Raw genomic sequence first — 18,854 nt, 5'->3', positions numbered from 1 at the left:
TGTTGATCCAAAAGAAGGCAAAAAACCCCGGTTTCGCTCTTTCCAATTTTGCACTAACCAGGGAAAAAAATTCCTTCTTGACCCCAAAATGGCAGTCAGATTTCTCCTTGGATCAATAAGCCGTTTCCCCATAATTAAAGATTATATGCCTGAAGATTATGTTTTTCCAGGTATCCATCCAGTTGCAGTTTAAACGTCTGTACAGACTCTGATAAAACTACCTCTGCAGGCAGAGAATTCCACATCCTTATTGTCCTTACTGTAAAAAACCCTTTCCTCTGCCTTAGACCAAATCTCCTTTCTTCCAGTCTGAACGCATGACCACGTGTCCTATGCATAGTCCTGTTTATGAACAGATTTCCATAACCATAAGTTAGAAAGCGGGAAAGAAAACAAACTAAATCATAAAATGTCTAACGTGTTTATGATTAAGCCTTTGTAATTTGAAACGCGTAATAGCTGGCAGAGATGGATACCGCTTCTGTCCAAGTCGTATTTGTGCTGCTTGCATTTGGATCCTTTATGGCAGCGGACAAACAGGGTAGACGTTTAACTTGGCCTATTGTTAGTCATGTTCATTTGAAAGTTCACCGGTCATTTGAGACATATTCTGTTAAGCAAACTAGCAAGTTTTAAGTAAATACCGTCAACCATGTCCTAATAGAAAAGCATTTGTATGGAAGGGTTAATATATTTAATAAAAGAGTCAAAAACAATTGCTTTTCAAAATGATGCTGAGTTTTAACGGGTTCCTCTTCAACAGTTACAGAGCAAAAACTCCCATGATCCGCAGGCAGGCAGCTCTTCCACTTAAGTGGCTGTATCCACCTGCTTTAATACTCTATATGTAACATATGTTGAATATTTCAATTGCTTGTCTTTTTAACCCTTTAAGCATGAAGGTCATAATATTAGGTCCCTACAAAACCTGCCACTCACTGTTATACAATGATCAACAGTCTTTGTGTAGCTGCTGGTTTCTTTTGAAGTCCATAGATTTAGGATACAAAATCATGAAAATAAATTGAAAAAGAGTGTACGCGATAAAACGACAAAAAAAGTGTACGCGATACAATTTTAAACCTGCTCTGGCCAAAAGCATATATGGTATATAGCATGTGCGGTGCTTCCAAAATCATGACAAATTATATATACCGTATATATATATATATATATATATATATATATATGAAATATGTATTTCATCTGCACTAGCTATGTATAATTTAGTTATAATCCTGAAAACCTGGGGGGAGGGGTTCTACTAAATAATGGTTTATCTATATACGTAATGTTTCTAAAAGGCCCTGGGGAAAATACATGTATATATAATTTGTGTCGTTAAAGCGACAAGAGACGGAGAAATGTAATTAGCAGCGGCACACGCTACTGCAGGACCACAGTGAAAAATAAACAAAAGTAGAAAAAGGAGGAATGGAAGCACAAAGGTGCACTTTGCAGGAGTAACTCACATTTTTTAAGAGCGATGCACTATCAATGCTGCCCACTAGATGGTGCTCTGATGACACGCTAGTGGTGCATACCTGACCAGCCATATTTCATCTGTTGGAGCAACACATTCTGAATGATATGAACGCTAAACCCTACGTAACTATAGAAAACACAAATACACACACATTACATAATATATATAATATATATATAATGTCATATTATATGTATTAGTATATAGACAGTTCTATTAAAGGCGAATAGCAGCCTCTAATAACGTGAATATAATGTAGTTTAATGTTCAGTATATACACCACATATATTTAATCTGAAGAGCTTTTGCTCTGTAAAGTCTGTTTACGTCACTACTGCTCGCCGGTAACTTCTGCCTCGTGATTGGTGGCTTCGTGTAGTTGGTCCTGGTAGTTCCGGTTCCAGCTCCGGGAAGGTCTCTGATTTGCCTGCGTGGTAGGCACGCCCCTTTACACGTCTCCCCGTTACGGTCAACGATGGCGACAACGGGGGTGAGAGAAGGGGTAGAAACCCACGTGTTAATAATATTAATAAAATACATAGCTGGTATATTTTATACGCGCCGGTAGTGAGGCCCGGGTTAAAATGCTTTTAGCGCACGGAAAGCTGTTTGTTACCGGCATGTTTTGTGGTGAGACCGCGTTGTGTACGGGGATTCGCTCCGTTCTCGTATCACGTTTTGTGGTTGTGTGTATTGAACGCGTAGATTCCTAAAACACGTTAACGGCCTTCACACTTTACTGATGTGCATTTTTCCTCCAGGAAATCGTGGCTGAGGATCTTCCGGCAGCACAGAGCCTTTTGACCAATCTTCAGGATCAGGTGGCATATTTATAAAGCTATTCGTGCTAATTCCTCCTCTGACTATACATTGATATGCTTACATCCGCATCTCATGTTTATTTTCCGTTTGAATGGAAATATAGAATTTCACAGCGTATAAGATCCATTCTGGCCGTCTGGTTTATCTAGGTTTTACCATAGAGTACTGTATCCCTATCCAATGCACCTTTAAATTGCCATTTTCACTTCTACCACTTTTGCTTGGAGGCTGTTCCACCTATCTACCACCCTCCCAGTAAAGTAAAACTTCACACATTTAACCTCTTTTTGGTTGTCACTGACAGACTCTATATTTTGTCCTTTTTGTGGATTTCTCTTAAGTGCATTAGTTTACATTAATGAACATTAAACTACAGCTTCTACACTCTCCTAATTTAACTCGCTTGCCGTTCGGGTTATTCCACCTGTACTCTCTGTATCATCTGCACAAAGATATACATTAAGTTTGAGACCTTTCGTAATATCGCTGATAATCATCTTCTGCACTGCAACTGTACACCTTCCTAAACACTAAGCTCCCACTGGCTGCTGTCCATATCACCGAATAACTGCATTAAACTGTGCGACTATATGCTCTCATCCTTACATCATACAGCTGGCTATTTCCCTGTGCGGTTGTTTTGTGCTACGGGGGTCCGTCTCCTGTGTACATGCCCTCTGATAGCACATTCAAGTGTCCCTAAACCTATACGTGTAGACCGTAAATGTATAAAATTAAATACACGGGACGATTAAGCTGCCAATCAGGATGTTCTACTTATTGAATTGAAAGTATTTACGTTTTCCTCCTTGTGCAGGTGACGGCAGTTACTGCACACATAAAAAACTTGACGCAGAAGGTCCGTAATGGCGTTTATCCGACCGAGAAGGTAAGAAGATGTGAATTGTGTGTACTCTGTATACTGGCTCGTGCTAATGGTTTGCATCTAATACTTTCATGGTTTTGTTTACAGGGTTTAAGCTTCTTGGAGCTGAAGGATCAGCTGCTTCTTCTGTATCTGCAGGATCTAACCCATCTCATCCTGGAGAAGACATGTGGGAAACCTATACGAGGAAATCCAGGGATAATGCGATTGGTAGAGATACGCACAGTAAGGCCAGATTCTTACAACGGGATACTGTACTGCAGGAATACTTACTCCAAGTTAATATTTCTTATGGTCACGCGTGTGTGCGTGTGTGTGTGTGTGTGTGTGTGTGTGTGTGTGTATATATATATATATATATATATATATATAATCTCCCAGGTGACAGATGTCACACATAATCAATGACCTTTTAAATCTGTTATTTATGGGATGCATGTTGGCTCACTCCTGATAGTTTGCTGGCACCCGTAAGGAAGGATTTGTTATGATCATCATCAGTGTATCCCTGGCTTCTTAAAGAGTCAGCAATTATGCCCTTCAACTCTTTATGGCTGGTATAGTCTTTAGTTATGGCACGCCAGCTCAGGTACATTACGTTCACTCTGGTTTACTGTGTCAGAACGTGTTGTCTGTCTGGGTCTAGTACCGGTTATGCACAAAAAGAAAGGTTGGAATGCAGCACTCAGCAGTGAAATGGTGCATGAGCCAGGGTACCACCAAGTCCCTCAATAAATCCAAAATAAAAAAGCAGAGGCTCAGTACTCAAATGACCTTATCATTTGAGTGCTGAGCCTCTGCTTCTTTATTTTAGTACCGGTTATGGTGAAAAGTGCAAAATGTGCGTCATTCATTAGGAACGATAAGGTGGGACAGTGTTGCCCAATATTTTGTTGACTTCTGCAATGTTTTTTCAAAGTGAAAATGTTTGTGTCAGAGGAATCCTGTTGCATTGAGCATATCCTCTCTCACCGTCTCTCTAAAGAGACAGCTCTGTTAGCACCTACAGAGAATTCAAAGACGGCGGCTCATGTAATGTCATTAAACGGCACCCGCTGAAAGTTTGAAACTTTGCACATTTTAATGAAATAAGCTGACCAAAGCATTTTGAGTATGTATCCCCTCCAAGGATGTTATAGCATCTTTAAAAAGATGGTAATTTGTATATAGGTATAGTGTTTCTATTCTTACCCCTTGTTTTAATGCGGTGCCTATTATTTATGCCTATAGAATACCTAAAATGTGCATTGTAGGCCAGAATTTGTAGATCTCTCCCTGTATCGTGGTCCAAGTGTATTTTTACCTTGTTGCCATGGTTTAGAACAAGACTTTTGTAGTGCTGATGTAAATGAAATATAACACAATCCCCTGCTCTTGCTAGTGAAGTGGACTATTTCAGACAAAGCACGACTTAAGCCAGTCCGGTTGTATTAAAAATAAATAAATTAATAATAATCACGGTTTTCTTTTTATTTACTGAGTTTCAATCCCAGCCCTCACTCTATTGTCTCTCTTAGTTGCAATAAATAATCTTAGCATATTTCAAGTGCCAAAGCTGTGAAATATGTTGCTAGTGATGAATGTGGCGTGATGTTAACGAATATTACAATCGCTGATAGATGTGGAGGTTTAGTAGTTTGAATCCACTGTCTGTGCATATGTGTCCATAGGTGTTAGAGAAGATGCGCCCAATCGATCAGAAACTGAAATACCAAATCGATAAGCTGGTCAGAGCTGCTGTGACGGGGAGCCTAGGGGAGAATGACCCTCTGAATTTCAAACCCAACCCTAAGAATCTAATCAGTAAGGTACGGTTATATGACTTATATGGATCTGGCCTTTCCCCCCCGAAGGCTACAGACCAATACTCTAAACACATGGCATTTACAGATGACGGTAACTATATTATGGAATTTACATTTTATTTGTATGCAACAGGAGTAGTATTCTTAATGTCTCTTTTGGATGTTCATTCCTCCCCGTTGTCTCCCAATATTAAGTTTCTGATTGGTTCAAGGAGCCTTTGTAAAGTTGGGGAGAGCAAGGAACGGAATATCTGGACAGGAAATGAATAAGATAATGCAAGTTGTGTAAACGGTTCTCTGCTTCTTTGAGTTAAGCTTTTAAACATAAAGCCGGAGAATTCCAGTGAAAAGGCACATGCTATCGGTAGTGTTAAAAATAGCTTTGTTTTGTCTCGTAAAGGTGACTACCACTTTGGTTCATTGTCTCTTGTTCGGAACTGTCACACCTTTTTTTTTTTTCTTGCATAAAACTCTTGTCACTCATATTTTATGACCTCAAATTTGCTATAGCTTGAAGAGTCTGCTGAAGAGTCAGATGGTGAAGAGGAAGGTGAAAATGGGGCAGCCAAGAAATCTCAGAGCAAAAGCAGGAAATACATTCCCCCGCGGCTTGCACCTGTGCATTATGGTAGGTTCTAGCAATTGGTTTGCGAGGTATGCTCTGAATGTTGGTCGTTCTATATGTATCTTCAGTTGTTTATGCACACTGGGTCCCTGATAGAATGGGTGTAAGCTTATGGACAGGACTATTTGTTACAGTAACTGCTAGTCAGTGCTTAACCCCTTTGCACGCCTTAAGAGGTATTGGTACGTCCTTAAAATCTGCGTGGCTGCAGCAGGATGTACCTGACTCGGTCCTGATTATGTTGGGTGGCCGGGACATCTCCCTGCAGCTATAAGGGAGATCAGGCTGTTTATTGACAACCTGGACAATTTTATTGGCAGAAGCCAGCTTTGCTGGGTTCCTACCCACCAGTAGTATCCAACAGTGCTTGGCTCAAACGCTGCCACACATTATATAAGGAATCCCTCATCAGGCATTCCCTTCCATTAGGTGTCACCGCTGACACCTACCCGAAGTTCACTTGAGCACAGGATAGACTCAGCAGGGTCTTTCTAGTTTTTGCAGAGGACTACAATTACTCCCCCTGCTGCCTAATCGCACGTATTGCGATCAGCAATGCTGGGCTAGGAAGCCCTGCTTGCTGATCAGTGTTATCAACACAGACAGTTCAGGGGGGAGAGAAGGAGGAAAAAGCCCCCCCCCCTCCAAAGACTAAGAAAAATAAAATAAGTTGACGTCCGTGGCATCCAAAATGTATGAGGTCCAAAAGGGTCTCAATCCATACTGCACTAGGAACAGTGCAAATGGTTTTTTTTTGTGCCTTTATATCTCATAGCCCTACAACTGCATGTTAAAAAAATAAATATATATATACACACACTATATAACTTGAAACCCCTTAAGCCAATAGTATTAATAAATGGATAATATAGGGTAACATTGATGTGGAACATATAAAAAATATGTATGTTGGGTATTCATGTAGTCAGGGGATGTTGATGAACATAAATGGGGTCATTGTTTAGCTGTGCGACCAACTGTGTATAAGAAATTCTATGGAAAATTGTAAAAAAAAAAAAATGTATTTCTATTTTAGTATAGTTCTTTTTTAACTGGTACAGATTAGCATTAATAATTATGTTTCATGTATATCTATGACTTTAAAAGGTCCTACTTGTCCTGAACAAAATTGTAATTTTCCATTAAATATGGAACAGGCGAATCGTGGTTTAATCCCTTCAATCCCAGGGGTTTTTGGTACCTCAAAGCCCGGAGCAAGTTTGCCATTTTTGGGGTATGTCAGTTTAGCGATTATTCTCCTTTCCTGTGAATAGTGTACCCATGTAAACTATATATTGTTTTTTCAAGGAGAGATAGAGCTTTCGTTTGATACCATAGTTGGATGATTAGCTGACAATTTAGAATGAGAAATTAAGTAAATTTTTTTTTTACATTTTCCCTCTGAATCCTCACAAAATTAGGTAAAGTGATGGAAAATCCCCTCCAAGTTTATCAATTCAGGTGTCCTGATTTCAGAAATACCTAATTTATATAGATTTTCCAGACTTTCCCAGCATCAGGGAGCATACTATAAGGTGTACAATTTTGTATACTTTTTATGCCTATGGCTTAACGGGTTTGGGGGTTATACTGGCTAGATGGTTTGCTAGGGCAATGGGAAGTAAGGTTTTTTTAATATTTTTTTTATATATTTTTTTAACACAAATGGTTAGAGGTCCTCTTAGGGACCTCCTGAACATGCCAGTGATGTCACAATGACATCACAGCTCACATTATAATTTTTTTTAGTATTTATATTTTAATGATTTATTTAATATTATTTTTTTAACGAATTAACTTTTTCTTTTTTTCCAGCTTTTCTCTTTCAGGACTGGGGGGAGTGAGAGACATGGTTTCTCACTCCCCTGCACCGATCACACTGTGATCTCTGTGCCTCATCGGAGGGCAGGATATCCCCGCAGGGGATATCCTGTCCTCCGATGACCTTCCAGGTTACGTCAGCAGTGACGCAACCCGGAAGGGAATGCCCGATTGCACGTTTGAAACTGCGATCGGGCAGTTTACAGTGTAACAGCTTACCGGCTTTCATGCTGTAAACAGCAGAAAGCCGGCAATGCCGGCTTCTGCTGTCAGTGGGGAGTACAGGCTGTCCCTGACGCTGCACGAAGGGCTGGACTTATCGGGACGTCCATAGGGGATTCTTAATAGGCGTTTTTTGGACGTCCCGGTACGTCTATAGGGGAATGAAGGGGTTAACAAATGTTGTTTACAAAAATAAATAAAATCAAATCACAAAAAAAAACCCTGGGCCTGAAAATGTTAATATGCGTTAACAGGGACTGTTTCACCGATGTATTGTGCTGGGATAGGCACTAACATTGTTCATGGTGGACATTTACTGGGGTCGGCAGTGGACAATTTAATGTTTTATGGACCTTCATAAACCTAGCCATGGACACTGGTGTCCTTTTATGAAATATATAGGATTTATTTTTTTTGGGATGTCTTTGAGCCGAGTGCCCAGTACAGTCCCATAGCATAAAGCCAGCATTAAACATTCTGCATCCTGAACTAGAATCTGCAGATAGAAAACTGTCCTTTTCTTATCCTGGAAATATATGTGGAGCCGTCTTCCTATAATTTTGGTCATTGCTTTTAATGTCTCCCCATCAGATGACACAGAGGTGGAGAAGGAACGCAGACTTCTAGAACGTGCAAAGAAACGAGCTTTAAGCAGCTCTGTTATACGGGAACTGAAGGAGCAGTATACAGATGCTCCAGAAGAGATACGAGAAGGCAGAGCATATCATATGATGCGACATGAAAGGGAAGAGCAGCACCGGTAAGTAGCTATGATCAGTCTGTCAGAGTTCTTGTATTGGACATTGTGTGATCCAGTCTCATGGTTTTCTAACTTATTTATAGGACCAACTATGAGGAGTCCATGATGGTCCGTCTGAATATGACACGACAAGAAAAGGCACGGAAGAAGAGAGTGATTTCCATGACATCCCAGCTCAACTCTCTCACCCACTTCACGGATATCAGTGCACTGACCGGAGGGGAAGGGAGATCTGAGGTAAGAACAAGTAGCAGCGTAAGGAAGGGGCTACAGAGAGAATAATGGGGGTGTTTCAAAACACTTTTGATTCTAAATTCTAGAATACAGGTTTTAGACGGACAGTCAATAAGATAATGTAGCCTTAGTTTGTGCAGGATATGTAATGGTCGGTGATGTCGTCATATATCGCAAACTATGCCTGTCTTCTAGGACTTGGTACCTTCGGGTAAGAAATCAAAAAAGGGCCCCAAGAAAGGGAAGAAAAAGAGAGGTAAGTGTGTTCTTTGTTGCTATGTCTTTTGTTAGTATCTTCACAAATATCTTGTATTATAACTGGAATTGTATTACTTTCTATAGGTTTCCGGAAACGTTGAGTTCTGACAGCCCAGAGTACCACCGGTCCAATCTTACATCGCTGTTTGGCCATTTACCAGATCTTGTTTCTGAAGAAACATCTGTCACGCAGAGCAAAAGGCAGAAAATAGTTTCCACGTTCCATCAAATGTCAAATGCCACAGCCATGGGAGGTATTCTAGACCAATGTCCAGAGCAAGAACATGTATTTCGATCAGACCTAGCAATTGTTAATCTGCTCTCAATGATACAATAAAACTTAAAAACTTACTAACTTATGGAAAAAGATCATTTTAATCAAAGTGGGAGATTTAACTCTGTTCCTGGCATGTTTAGATTGTAAAGTTTTAAGCTGGGATTGAATGAAAGAACACGCCTAAAACGAAATTTAGCTGTGAAAGTGGTCTCGCTACTTAGCTTGTGTGGATTGTCTCAATACAAAGAACAGAAAGGAAAACGATAAAAGTTGTTTCTGATTGCCGGTATTATGTTGCTGCTTGAACCAGGAAGTATAAATAATGAGCACGGCCATAAAATCACTAGATGCTGATTTGCAGGAAATGCTATTTACCCTGATGACCCAGGCTACTAATGGCATGAAGTAGAGTGACCACCTCTATTGTAATTGGTTAGCCCACATGTTTTTCAGTATGGCTGCCCATCGTCTTGCTAAGCTGCAGCCTGTATTGGCCTTGGCTCCCCACCTCTGGGGGTAAAACAATCTTGTTGGGCTATTAGGAGGAGCTGATGAGATCGAAGGTATTGAGCGGGTAGAAGGCAGCGGATTTCAGACAACTTAAACACTGATCAGCGCTAAGTGAAAGTCAATATGCGCAAGCAGGAAATCAATGCAGGGCAGGGAGAGACCGAGGGAGGCCGTGAAAGGCAGAGACCAAGGGAGGGGGAGAGACAAAATGAGAATAAGTGAGATCCAATGACAGAGAAACCGGATAGGAGTAGAAATAAGTATCAGAGCTATTCCATCCAGATTTGATTTCTGCCAAAATCGGCTGGGTTGTGATTGGCTTCGGTCTCACATGTTGTTTGCTGCAAACATTGTAGAAAAGATCTCAATCGCTGGCAAAGGAGACACGGTAAAATGAATAGAAATTTACAATAACATTAGAGCTGTTAATGGGAATAAATAGGTTACCAAACTGTTCTGTAAACTGCTTGGATGGTACTCCAGAACATTTTTTTTTTAATTTCGGGTTAATTGTATTTTATACAAAGAGAGTCTGCTGATGTGGTAATCGAGTAGAAAAGGGTTAATACAATATTTTTAATTACCAAGTCAGGCCAAAACCTGAAAACAAGGCATGCAAGGGCACGTAACTGTAAGAGTAGTGGTCGCATTCCGCATGCTGTGAAGAGTGGCAGAACGGGTTTTAAAGCACATGCGCCTCCAGCAGCTGCCTGTAATGTTCAACACGATTCCGCTGCAGAAACGTTGTCATTTTACCTGGAACTGGAGACTCGCTCAGCACGCCTGTAACACAAAAATAGAACTTTTCACTTTTTTTGTGGACATTGTTAGTTCTGCATTGATACATTAATCATTCTAAACTGATTTAAAAAAAATATATAGCCAGGCAATATTGTTGTTGACAAACAAAAGTGCCTCTTTATACACTATGGAATGTTGTGTTCGTCATGTTTTCTAGAATGTTCCAAACAAAGCTTGTGTCAGAGAAGAGTATCTACCAAATAGCTCTGTCTATTGCATCACTCCAATCCCCCCCCCCCCCCCCCCCCCCGGCTGATTGAGATTCCTAGGAATAGCACTTCAGTAGATTCATGGATAATATAGTATCGGCTACCAACATTAAATTCAGTAGCCATTCTGCTTGCGTTCTATTTTTCACGCTTACCCAGTTGCCTGCAGATATCCTCCACTTTCTTCATGGCGTTTTGCACCTCTTCTTGCGTCTGAACCAGAACCTCCACCTCTCCCACGGCAAATCCAAAATCGGTTGTATCCAAATCCACCACCACCGCTTTAAAGTCAGAACCATCTTGTGGGCATAGCAGGAACCTACGCCTTGTTGTCACAAATCTCGCAAATTCTTCCAGGTCCAGATTCTCCAAGCTTGGAGGACACGGGACACCTAGTTCCTCACTCACCCTGCGCCTTATTTCTGATTCACAGTTCAGCTCCCGGTATTGGGTAGAGGCGCCGGTTAATCCCCGTGCCCCTCGCACGGGTGGGTGCTTGAGCTCCCAGGTGTCTCCTCTTCTCCTCAACCATAGATCAGCCAGGGTGAGGCGCAGGTCTGGGGTATCATAATAGGAATCTTGGAACACCATCTCATCTTGCAACTCTGCTCCCATAGAACGGAGGTGGCCCTCCACACCTGGCCCTGGGACAAACTTCCTCTCCACCTCAATGGGGCCAGATGAGCGAGACATGGGCAAGCTTGTCACAACTAGACAGATGAGACAGTTTGAAGGCACTTGATTAAACTCTTACTGAGGGGAAAACTTGATTAGACATTTAGGGCGGACCATGGGACCAGCACATCTAAAAATAACTTTCCCTGCGATAGGCATTTATAACAACTCAGCGTCATGGGGCTCGGAATCTGAATCATTCCAGTGTTTTTAGACTATTTCGCGGTGAAGCACTGAAGAATCATAAGCCCGCTCCCCCTATTTGTCAGAGTAATAGAATGACAACCTAATGTGCTCGTTTCTCTAAATAATAATATTAAAAAAACAAAACAGCCTCGGATCACGAGCAGGACCTGCACGGAACGGTCCCCCGTGCGGCGCACCTGCAACGCAATCAACTCCCCCTTGCAGAGGGAAACAAGGATGAGGAAAAACCCGTTCCCATAATCAGTAGCAATGCAGATGCGTGCGCTCCGGCGATAAGTATAACGCAGGCCGGTTCCGGCTCTTACCGCAGACTGCGTACACCTCAGCCCTGCAGGTGGCTGCTAACCCATCAACATGGACTCAGCCGCTCCGTGCAGGGCAGAGGGTCATGGCCGGAGGGGGCGGGGCCTCCAAGGGTGCACATGGCGACACAGAGGATTGTGGGAGCACGAAACACAAAGACGGGCCACGGGCCAGACCTGGTTCCAGTCTCACGGCTTCTGCGATAATATACGAAGGAAGGGATTCGGGGGGAGAAAAAAATAAAAACCATAACATTATATATATATATATACACAGTGTATATATATATATATATCTACACATATAAGCACTCATATATGTATATAAACACACATATATATACATGCACAGTATATACATACACATATACGCACACCTTATATATATATACCTACAATTATATATGCATACAGTATATTTACCTTCGCATGTATACGCACACATCTTATATATATATATATATATATATATTCCTATACATATATATACAGTATATATACCTACGCATATATACGCACACATTATATATATATGCCGTCATATATATACGCACAACTTTATATATATATACACACATACGGTATATTTACCTACGCATATATACGCACACATTTTATATATATAAACAGTATATATACCTACACAGTGGCAGCATATCTCGGGGGGGGGGGGAGACAGAGTGGCAGCATATCTCCGGGGGGGGAGACAGAGTGGCAGCATATCTCGGGGGGGGGGGGGGGGAGACAGAGTGGCAGCATGTTTTTTTGGTGCTTTTTTTAAAGAAAAAAACTTTTTCTTTAAAAAAGCACCAAACTTTTAGGGTGCGGCCTATATACGGGGGTGGCCTATATCCGAGCCAATACGGTATATATATAGTATTTTTTCAATTAAATAATAATTACCTGAAGTAACCTATATCATTTTAGGTATTTTTTAGTAATAATTTTAATAACCAGTGCTAGCAACCCGCTGGTGTCATGCTTTTTTCGCACGCTTACGTTGCATGCCTATGAATGTAGATTTGCTTGGCGTAATATCGCCAACCATAAGATAGCCGGCGCCCAAAATACATGAGCCAGTTTCTCCATATTACTTTTTTTTTTTTTAAATAATTTTAAAGTGCAGTGTGATGGCTTTGCACGCTTTACAACCTAGTGTAAAAGTTAGGCCTGGCCTAAGATGACCAATGCAAAGGTTGGCTTTGAATACATTATTCAACCAATAAAGGGTGCATTAGATGCTGATCACGTCGCCACCTATTAAACTACGGTCAGCCCAGGATGGTAAGTAACTATTCCTGAGTACTGCTGGCTATACATACAACAATTGAACTTTCTTGGGAGTGCCCGGTTATGATTTATACAACCAGTTAGGCAAAGCTCAAAACTGCATTGCCTTGGGCCGCTACTTACATAATAAGACAAATTAGACGTGTCTGCCATATGGGTAGAACATTACTATATATCCACCCATCCAATGGCACTTGGGAAGAAAAATGCCCGTAACTCCCCAATACTATAGGTCTCGCCTATATTTTATTCTTAATAACGCCACTAAATGCACTACTAAAATATTAATATTGTGTGATAACAACTGATGTCATTTCAGATTTAACGGTAAAGAAATGCACTGTAGAAATAATACAGTGATTTTTATTTTTTGGGTATGTATGCAATAGAATATGTAATGGAAAAGAAGAGGGGGGGAAAAGCGCAGTATAGAAAAAGTGCTTAAAAAACCCTAACCGGAGATCAGACCTTCTCACTGTTAAATGAAAAAAAACAACACAAATAATCAATATACCAAATAAAGTGTGGGGGGGGAATCAACATATGTACTAAAATTCTACCTTTCATAAGGCCACTCCCCTTGCACAAGATCTTAACACACCTGAGTCATGTGAGCAGGCTCCATCGATGGCCATGGTTTTGGTCTATAGAGCTTGAGGTTCTATAGACTCTATAGTTCTGTAGCATTACAGCTAAAGACATTTTAAACTGAGTTTCATTATTAATCTGCAGTCAAATGAAGACTCAGTGTTACTGTAGAATGACCTCTTTCCTTAAGGCTGGATTAGTGCACGGAAAGCCAATATCATACGAACATGCCACAACTACGCTGTACTCTGCAAGCTAACATTATACTAGGCGGGAGCTTTCACGTGGATACCAAGCACTTTCGGACCCTTACCCACTACAGTTAGGTAATAGATTGTAAGTTCCTTTGAGCAAGGCCCTCCTTACCTCCTAACCAGCAATCACTGATCAAAGTAAGATGAAATACTTCTGAGTGGCTAGCTAATGTGATTTGATCGTTGCCCAGCAGATTTTGAGGGCAGGCCCTGTCTGTTTGACATTTCAAGACCACCTTTAATCAGAACATACTCAGATAGTACCCAGTAGTGTGACTACTACTTGATGTGTTTTTCTACAAGTATCAGATTATTCAACCAATGACTTAATATTAATTATTATCTCCAAAAAGGGTCTTGTAATTGCAAGTGTGTCCAAGTATATTTTACTGGATTGGAAGACCTCCTTAGGATTACTATGTGTAGGGCAAGGAAAATAAACTATTGACTGCTGATGATTGGCACAAATGGTGCTGGCTATCTATTCATACTATGGTAACCGAGGGCAGTTAATCAAGTGATAATCATCAAACGTGGCAGGATATTAAGTTTCCAGTCTTTTCCTAATTTCTCCTCATTGAAAGGGAAAAAAAAGCGACTAGACAGCCATAAAGCAAATTTGAAAAATCAGAATCCAACAAGAAGTAGGAACGGGAAGAGCAAAACACCTAAATGACCATATACCTTATGGCACATACTCATAGGCAACATACGCTCTACAAATGTGCTCAAATATGTTCAACGTTGCATTGCTTAAGGTTTAAACTAAAGGATGTTTTATATATCTTTTACAGGAAATGCAATTCTTATTACCCCAGCGCCGTAATACTACAAGCATTCCTTTTCCTGAGAGTTCTTTGAATTATTGCCCCTGAAATGAATCAGTTAATGGTGAGTACTACGAAGTTTGTTGATTAACTGCACATGCACGCTCTCACTTTGCTCTTCCTGCACCGAAGACCCTGGAAGGACAGGTTGGATGGCCTCAAATTTAGATGTTGGCCCTTATTTCGCGCTCTACGTTTTGTGTCCTAGAAGGTTACTGTCTCTCCTGGTCTCATTATGGTTTCTGTTTATTGTCTGTTTCTCTCCAGTATTGCATATGAGAGGTGAAGGAACGGTTTCTTCTGTGTCTGTATCTTGACACCTCTGTTGTCCTTTAAACTGTCCTCCTGTTACCTCCCACTCTGTACACCCCTTCATGCCCAGAGCCGAGGAGCTGTGTCTTTACACAGCATCTCTCCCAGGCTGCTTCTGTTTGCACCTGCTCAGTCTCCCAGCACTGTACAGTGTGTGAGTGTGTGTGTCTGTGTGTCTGTGCGTATTGATTATTCCATTGTGCTGGGGAGAGAGAGGGAGAGAAGCTGTCTGTGAATGGATCTGGGAGAGAGAGAGGGGGAGAGGGAGAGGTGTCTCGGAGACTGTAAATCAATAGGAAAAGCCCTGTCCACACAGAGAAAGTACCTCACACCACAAAGACATTGATTTATTTTTTCCTAGTCTTCATCTTCCTTCTGTAAAGGGGGAGCAAGAAAGCCCGAGAGAGAGCGAGAAAGAGAGAGGGAGAGACCGCCTCCTCAGCATCCCTCAGACACAGCTTTATCCTCTCGCACCAGCTAAGCTGTAAGTAGCATTGATTTTACAATCTATTCCTGTTTTTTTTCCTCTCTCTCTCTTTTCGGCTCTCTCCCTCTTTCTCTGTTTCTGTGGCTTGTAGGTCAGAAGGCGATTGATTGAGAGGAGCAGATACATCTATATAAATATATACGTACACTGTATACAGATACAAAAAATGTTACCCGTATACAATTATATAGCGGAATGTTTAAATTTATCCTTCCTAATATAATGGTATATATGTGTTTATAGGTATATATATATATACATATATATATATATATATATATATATATATATATGCATTCATCCACTTACAGTTATGAATATCTATATATAAATTAGATATGTTTATATATATGTATAAATATATATATATATAGGTGTGCAATTATATGTAGCAATTTTATACTCTGTATGCATAGATGTACGTATGCTTGAAATGTTTTCATATTTTTCTAGAAAATATAGATGTATATGTGTAATAGCTGTATATTATGTGAAGGCAACCAATTTAAAAAAGGCATGCTAACAATGTTGCAAATGATAGGGGTGTGAGCCATACATATATGTTCATATGTTCGTGTCAGGGATATTGTATACACAGATGTACGCGGGTATGTAAGCACCGACACATAGCCATGCATGCAAACATTACACACAGTCCCATGGTCAGTCCTTTGCTGGGATGTGTGTAGGTAAACCTAGGACAGCGAAAGGAAGAGGCATAGAGAGTGAAAGATGCTTTGGCCTGAGAGTCCTTCACGCCTGTCCTGTATGCGCTGTGACATCACAGTTGTTGTGTGTCTGTGATTGACAGTTGTCCCTGTTTTTGGACTTGGCGCAGAATGTAGATGGCTACAGAAAGATACAGATACAGAGGCAGAATAATACAGAAAATATGATGTGCAGCGAGCGACTGGGTATATGAAGAGAATACAATTGATTTACAAAGAGTGTAATTGTAAGACTAAGAGAATGAACCCATATGCTGAGAAAGAGAGGAGGGGCAGATTTACAAGACAGGATAATGTTAAGAGAGAAGGATAGCTAGAGCTAGAAAGAGGAGGAGCATGCATACATAGAGGAAGAATTATGCCAATAGAGAGGCCAAGTAGTAACAAGAGGCAGACATATAGAGTCAAGGAGCTATGCTTAAACAGAAATAAGATGTAAGGATATACTGGCATACGGCTAATATACATATTACCTGAACAGAATCCAAACAAGCAGACTGAGGGGGAGACGGTTACATTTTACAAAAGACATTCTTTGATGTTCACAGATGTACAGAGCAACACAGTAAGCACTCAAAACAGCAGATACACAAATAACACGCACTCGGTCCATCGGGGCTTTTTTACGGACCTAATGGAGTACATTGTGGTCAGATTTATTATTGAATAACCATTTTTTAGTCCGCTTTAAATCTATTGTAGTTTTTTTTTTTCTTGGCACTGTTTAACACAAACATATTTAGAACTATACAAATGTACAAGTCTTTCAATTATTACAATTTAACCAGAGGTTTGAAGCATCGGAAACAGTGGGACAGAAAAACCCTGTGTAGGCTGCTTTTCTGTCTCTGGGTAAATACGTCATGCATTATTGTACAGTTCTGCAGAATTGGTTGGCGCTAAGTGAAATATTATAATAATGATAGTGTACACTAATATACATACGTGTAAAGGGTTTGAAATCTTCCCGTATTTCAGTCACGGTAGAGTGACAGAGATTAAGTAAATGATCAGATATGTACAGAGGGAATGCTAGCACTGGCAGAGTGGGATTGTAATTATACAGAAGCATGGGGGTGGGTGTAATAAAGAGGGACACAAGCAGGGACATGCACAGAGACATTAGATTTATGGAAATTTGAAATCTTTGATCAGAGAGAGAAAGAGGGATCAGTTCAGTACAAAGAGGCTGAAGGGTACATACAGGTAGAGGGATGAGCTACTTACAAAGAGTAAGAGGGACAGGGACACAGAGAAGATCTGTATGCACAGGGATGAGCCTAAGGGCACGGTGTAGAGAGAGAGACCTATACACCTGAGTCATAGGCCATAGAAAGATCTGTGATCTCTTTAGAGGGGCACAGAGCGATTCGATTTGTTCAGAGACAGATGGACATAGAGGAGAGATCTAAACAAAGCAGCAGGGTGTCACACAGAAGGACGCGGCCTACACAGAGGAATGAGATCTACAGTGAAGAAGCATAGCGGAAAGAGTGATGAGAGAGGCATGGACAGAGCAATATGAAAGCTATACATATACATTGGGACACAAAAGAAATGTTCTCTTTACTGAGAGTCACACAGACTCGTATCTAGAGAAAGCTGGGAAGCCAGGCATAGACGATCTTTATTGATGAATCAGAAGGTCACACAGATAAACTGATAGCTTGCCAATACACTTAGAGGGTGAGATAAAGAAAGGGAATTTGCACAAAATAGATCTCTGCGTGCTATCGGGAGGCCAAACAATAAAGGCAATGCTACAGGAAGAAATCTAAACCATGCAAAAGATATAGGTAAATAAAGTTTAATGTACAAAGACTATGTAGTGGACTTGAGCTGGTTTCCATTGTAGCGCTTTGGAAATACAAAGTAGAGGCGCTATGTGATAAGGAGAATAGAGAGACAGAATAATATAGGGTAAAAACAAAAAATAAGGGTTCCAGAAAAAAGATACCCCAAGAAAAATAATAATGGCATAGGTGTAGATATACTTTGAGGCAGGGCTGAGCAACATATAGATAGCAAGACCCATATGTATGAATATATTTATACAGTCTTGCTTGGTTTGGTATGAATTTACTAAGTGCAGTTGTGCTATCTTCCACAGCTGTTTTTAATGCCAAATATAATTGCCTGTTGTCTACCAGGTTTCTACCACATTTATGGCGTATTCTCCTATACAAACTCGCATATACAGATTCAAACTGTGCAGCACCCATTGCACAATAGCAGAAAATGGCAGATATATAAAGGTACAAGGCTAACAGGCGGTAGGATATGTGTAATGTGCAGAATTACAGACACTGGGATGAGGGCTTGTGTTAAGACACCAGGATGAGAGTTTGAGTAAGACTAATGATGAGAAGATGGAGAACAAAATGATGGACACTGTGAGGGACCTAAATCATACATTAAGGCCATAGCTGAAACATACTCGTACACCTGCCTGACTCAAGCAAATTATA

The 18,854-nt window shown here is 40.7% G+C and overlaps 2 protein-coding genes across 2 annotated transcripts; one reads left to right on the top strand and one right to left on the bottom strand.

Moving 5' to 3' along the window:
• The first annotated feature begins 1,961 nt into the window (after positions 1–1,961).
• LOC149300485 (neuroguidin-like) lies at positions 1,962–9,800 on the top strand. Its single transcript, XM_089484999.1, has 10 exons — positions 1,962–1,976; positions 2,248–2,307; positions 3,126–3,197; positions 3,282–3,419; positions 4,865–5,002; positions 5,510–5,627; positions 8,259–8,427; positions 8,511–8,664; positions 8,857–8,917; positions 9,739–9,800. The coding sequence occupies exons 1-10, from the start codon at positions 1,962–1,964 to the stop codon at positions 9,798–9,800; spliced, it is 987 nt and encodes a 328-aa protein (XP_089341125.1).
• A 588-nt stretch (positions 9,801–10,388) lies between these two features.
• THTPA (thiamine triphosphatase) lies at positions 10,389–11,409 on the bottom strand. Its single transcript, XM_089484997.1, has 2 exons — positions 10,872–11,409; positions 10,389–10,489 (listed from the first exon to the last, which is right to left on the bottom strand). The coding sequence occupies exons 1-2, from the start codon at positions 11,407–11,409 to the stop codon at positions 10,389–10,391; spliced, it is 639 nt and encodes a 212-aa protein (XP_089341123.1).
• Between the last annotated feature and the right edge of the window lie 7,445 nt (positions 11,410–18,854).

The sequence above is a fragment of the Sceloporus occidentalis genome, unplaced genomic scaffold (assembly GCF_023333645.1).
Source record: "Sceloporus occidentalis isolate IW3139 unplaced genomic scaffold, rSceOcc1.0.p SCAF_24, whole genome shotgun sequence".
In the NCBI taxonomy this organism is placed as follows: domain Eukaryota; kingdom Metazoa; phylum Chordata; class Lepidosauria; order Squamata; family Phrynosomatidae; genus Sceloporus; species Sceloporus occidentalis.
This window is presented reverse-complemented; position numbering and strand designations above follow the sequence as displayed.

What these genes read in the sequence shown, in the direction of transcription:
- LOC149300485 (XM_089484999.1), top strand. An exon ending in GAAAGGGAAGAGCAGCACCG is followed by an intron (nt 8,428 to 8,510) that starts GTAAGTAGCTAT and finishes ACTTATTTATAG; the next exon opens with GACCAACTATGAGGAGTCCA. An exon ending in GAGGGGAAGGGAGATCTGAG is followed by an intron (nt 8,665 to 8,856) that starts GTAAGAACAAGT and finishes CCTGTCTTCTAG; the next exon opens with GACTTGGTACCTTCGGGTAA.
- THTPA (XM_089484997.1), bottom strand. Translation starts at nt 11,409, where the DNA reads ATGTCTCGCTCATCTGGCCCCATTGAGGTGGAGAGGAAGTTTGTCCCA. An exon ending in GGATATCTGCAGGCAACTGG is followed by an intron (nt 10,490 to 10,871) that starts GTAAGCGTGAAA and finishes TTTGTGTTACAG; the next exon opens with GCGTGCTGAGCGAGTCTCCA.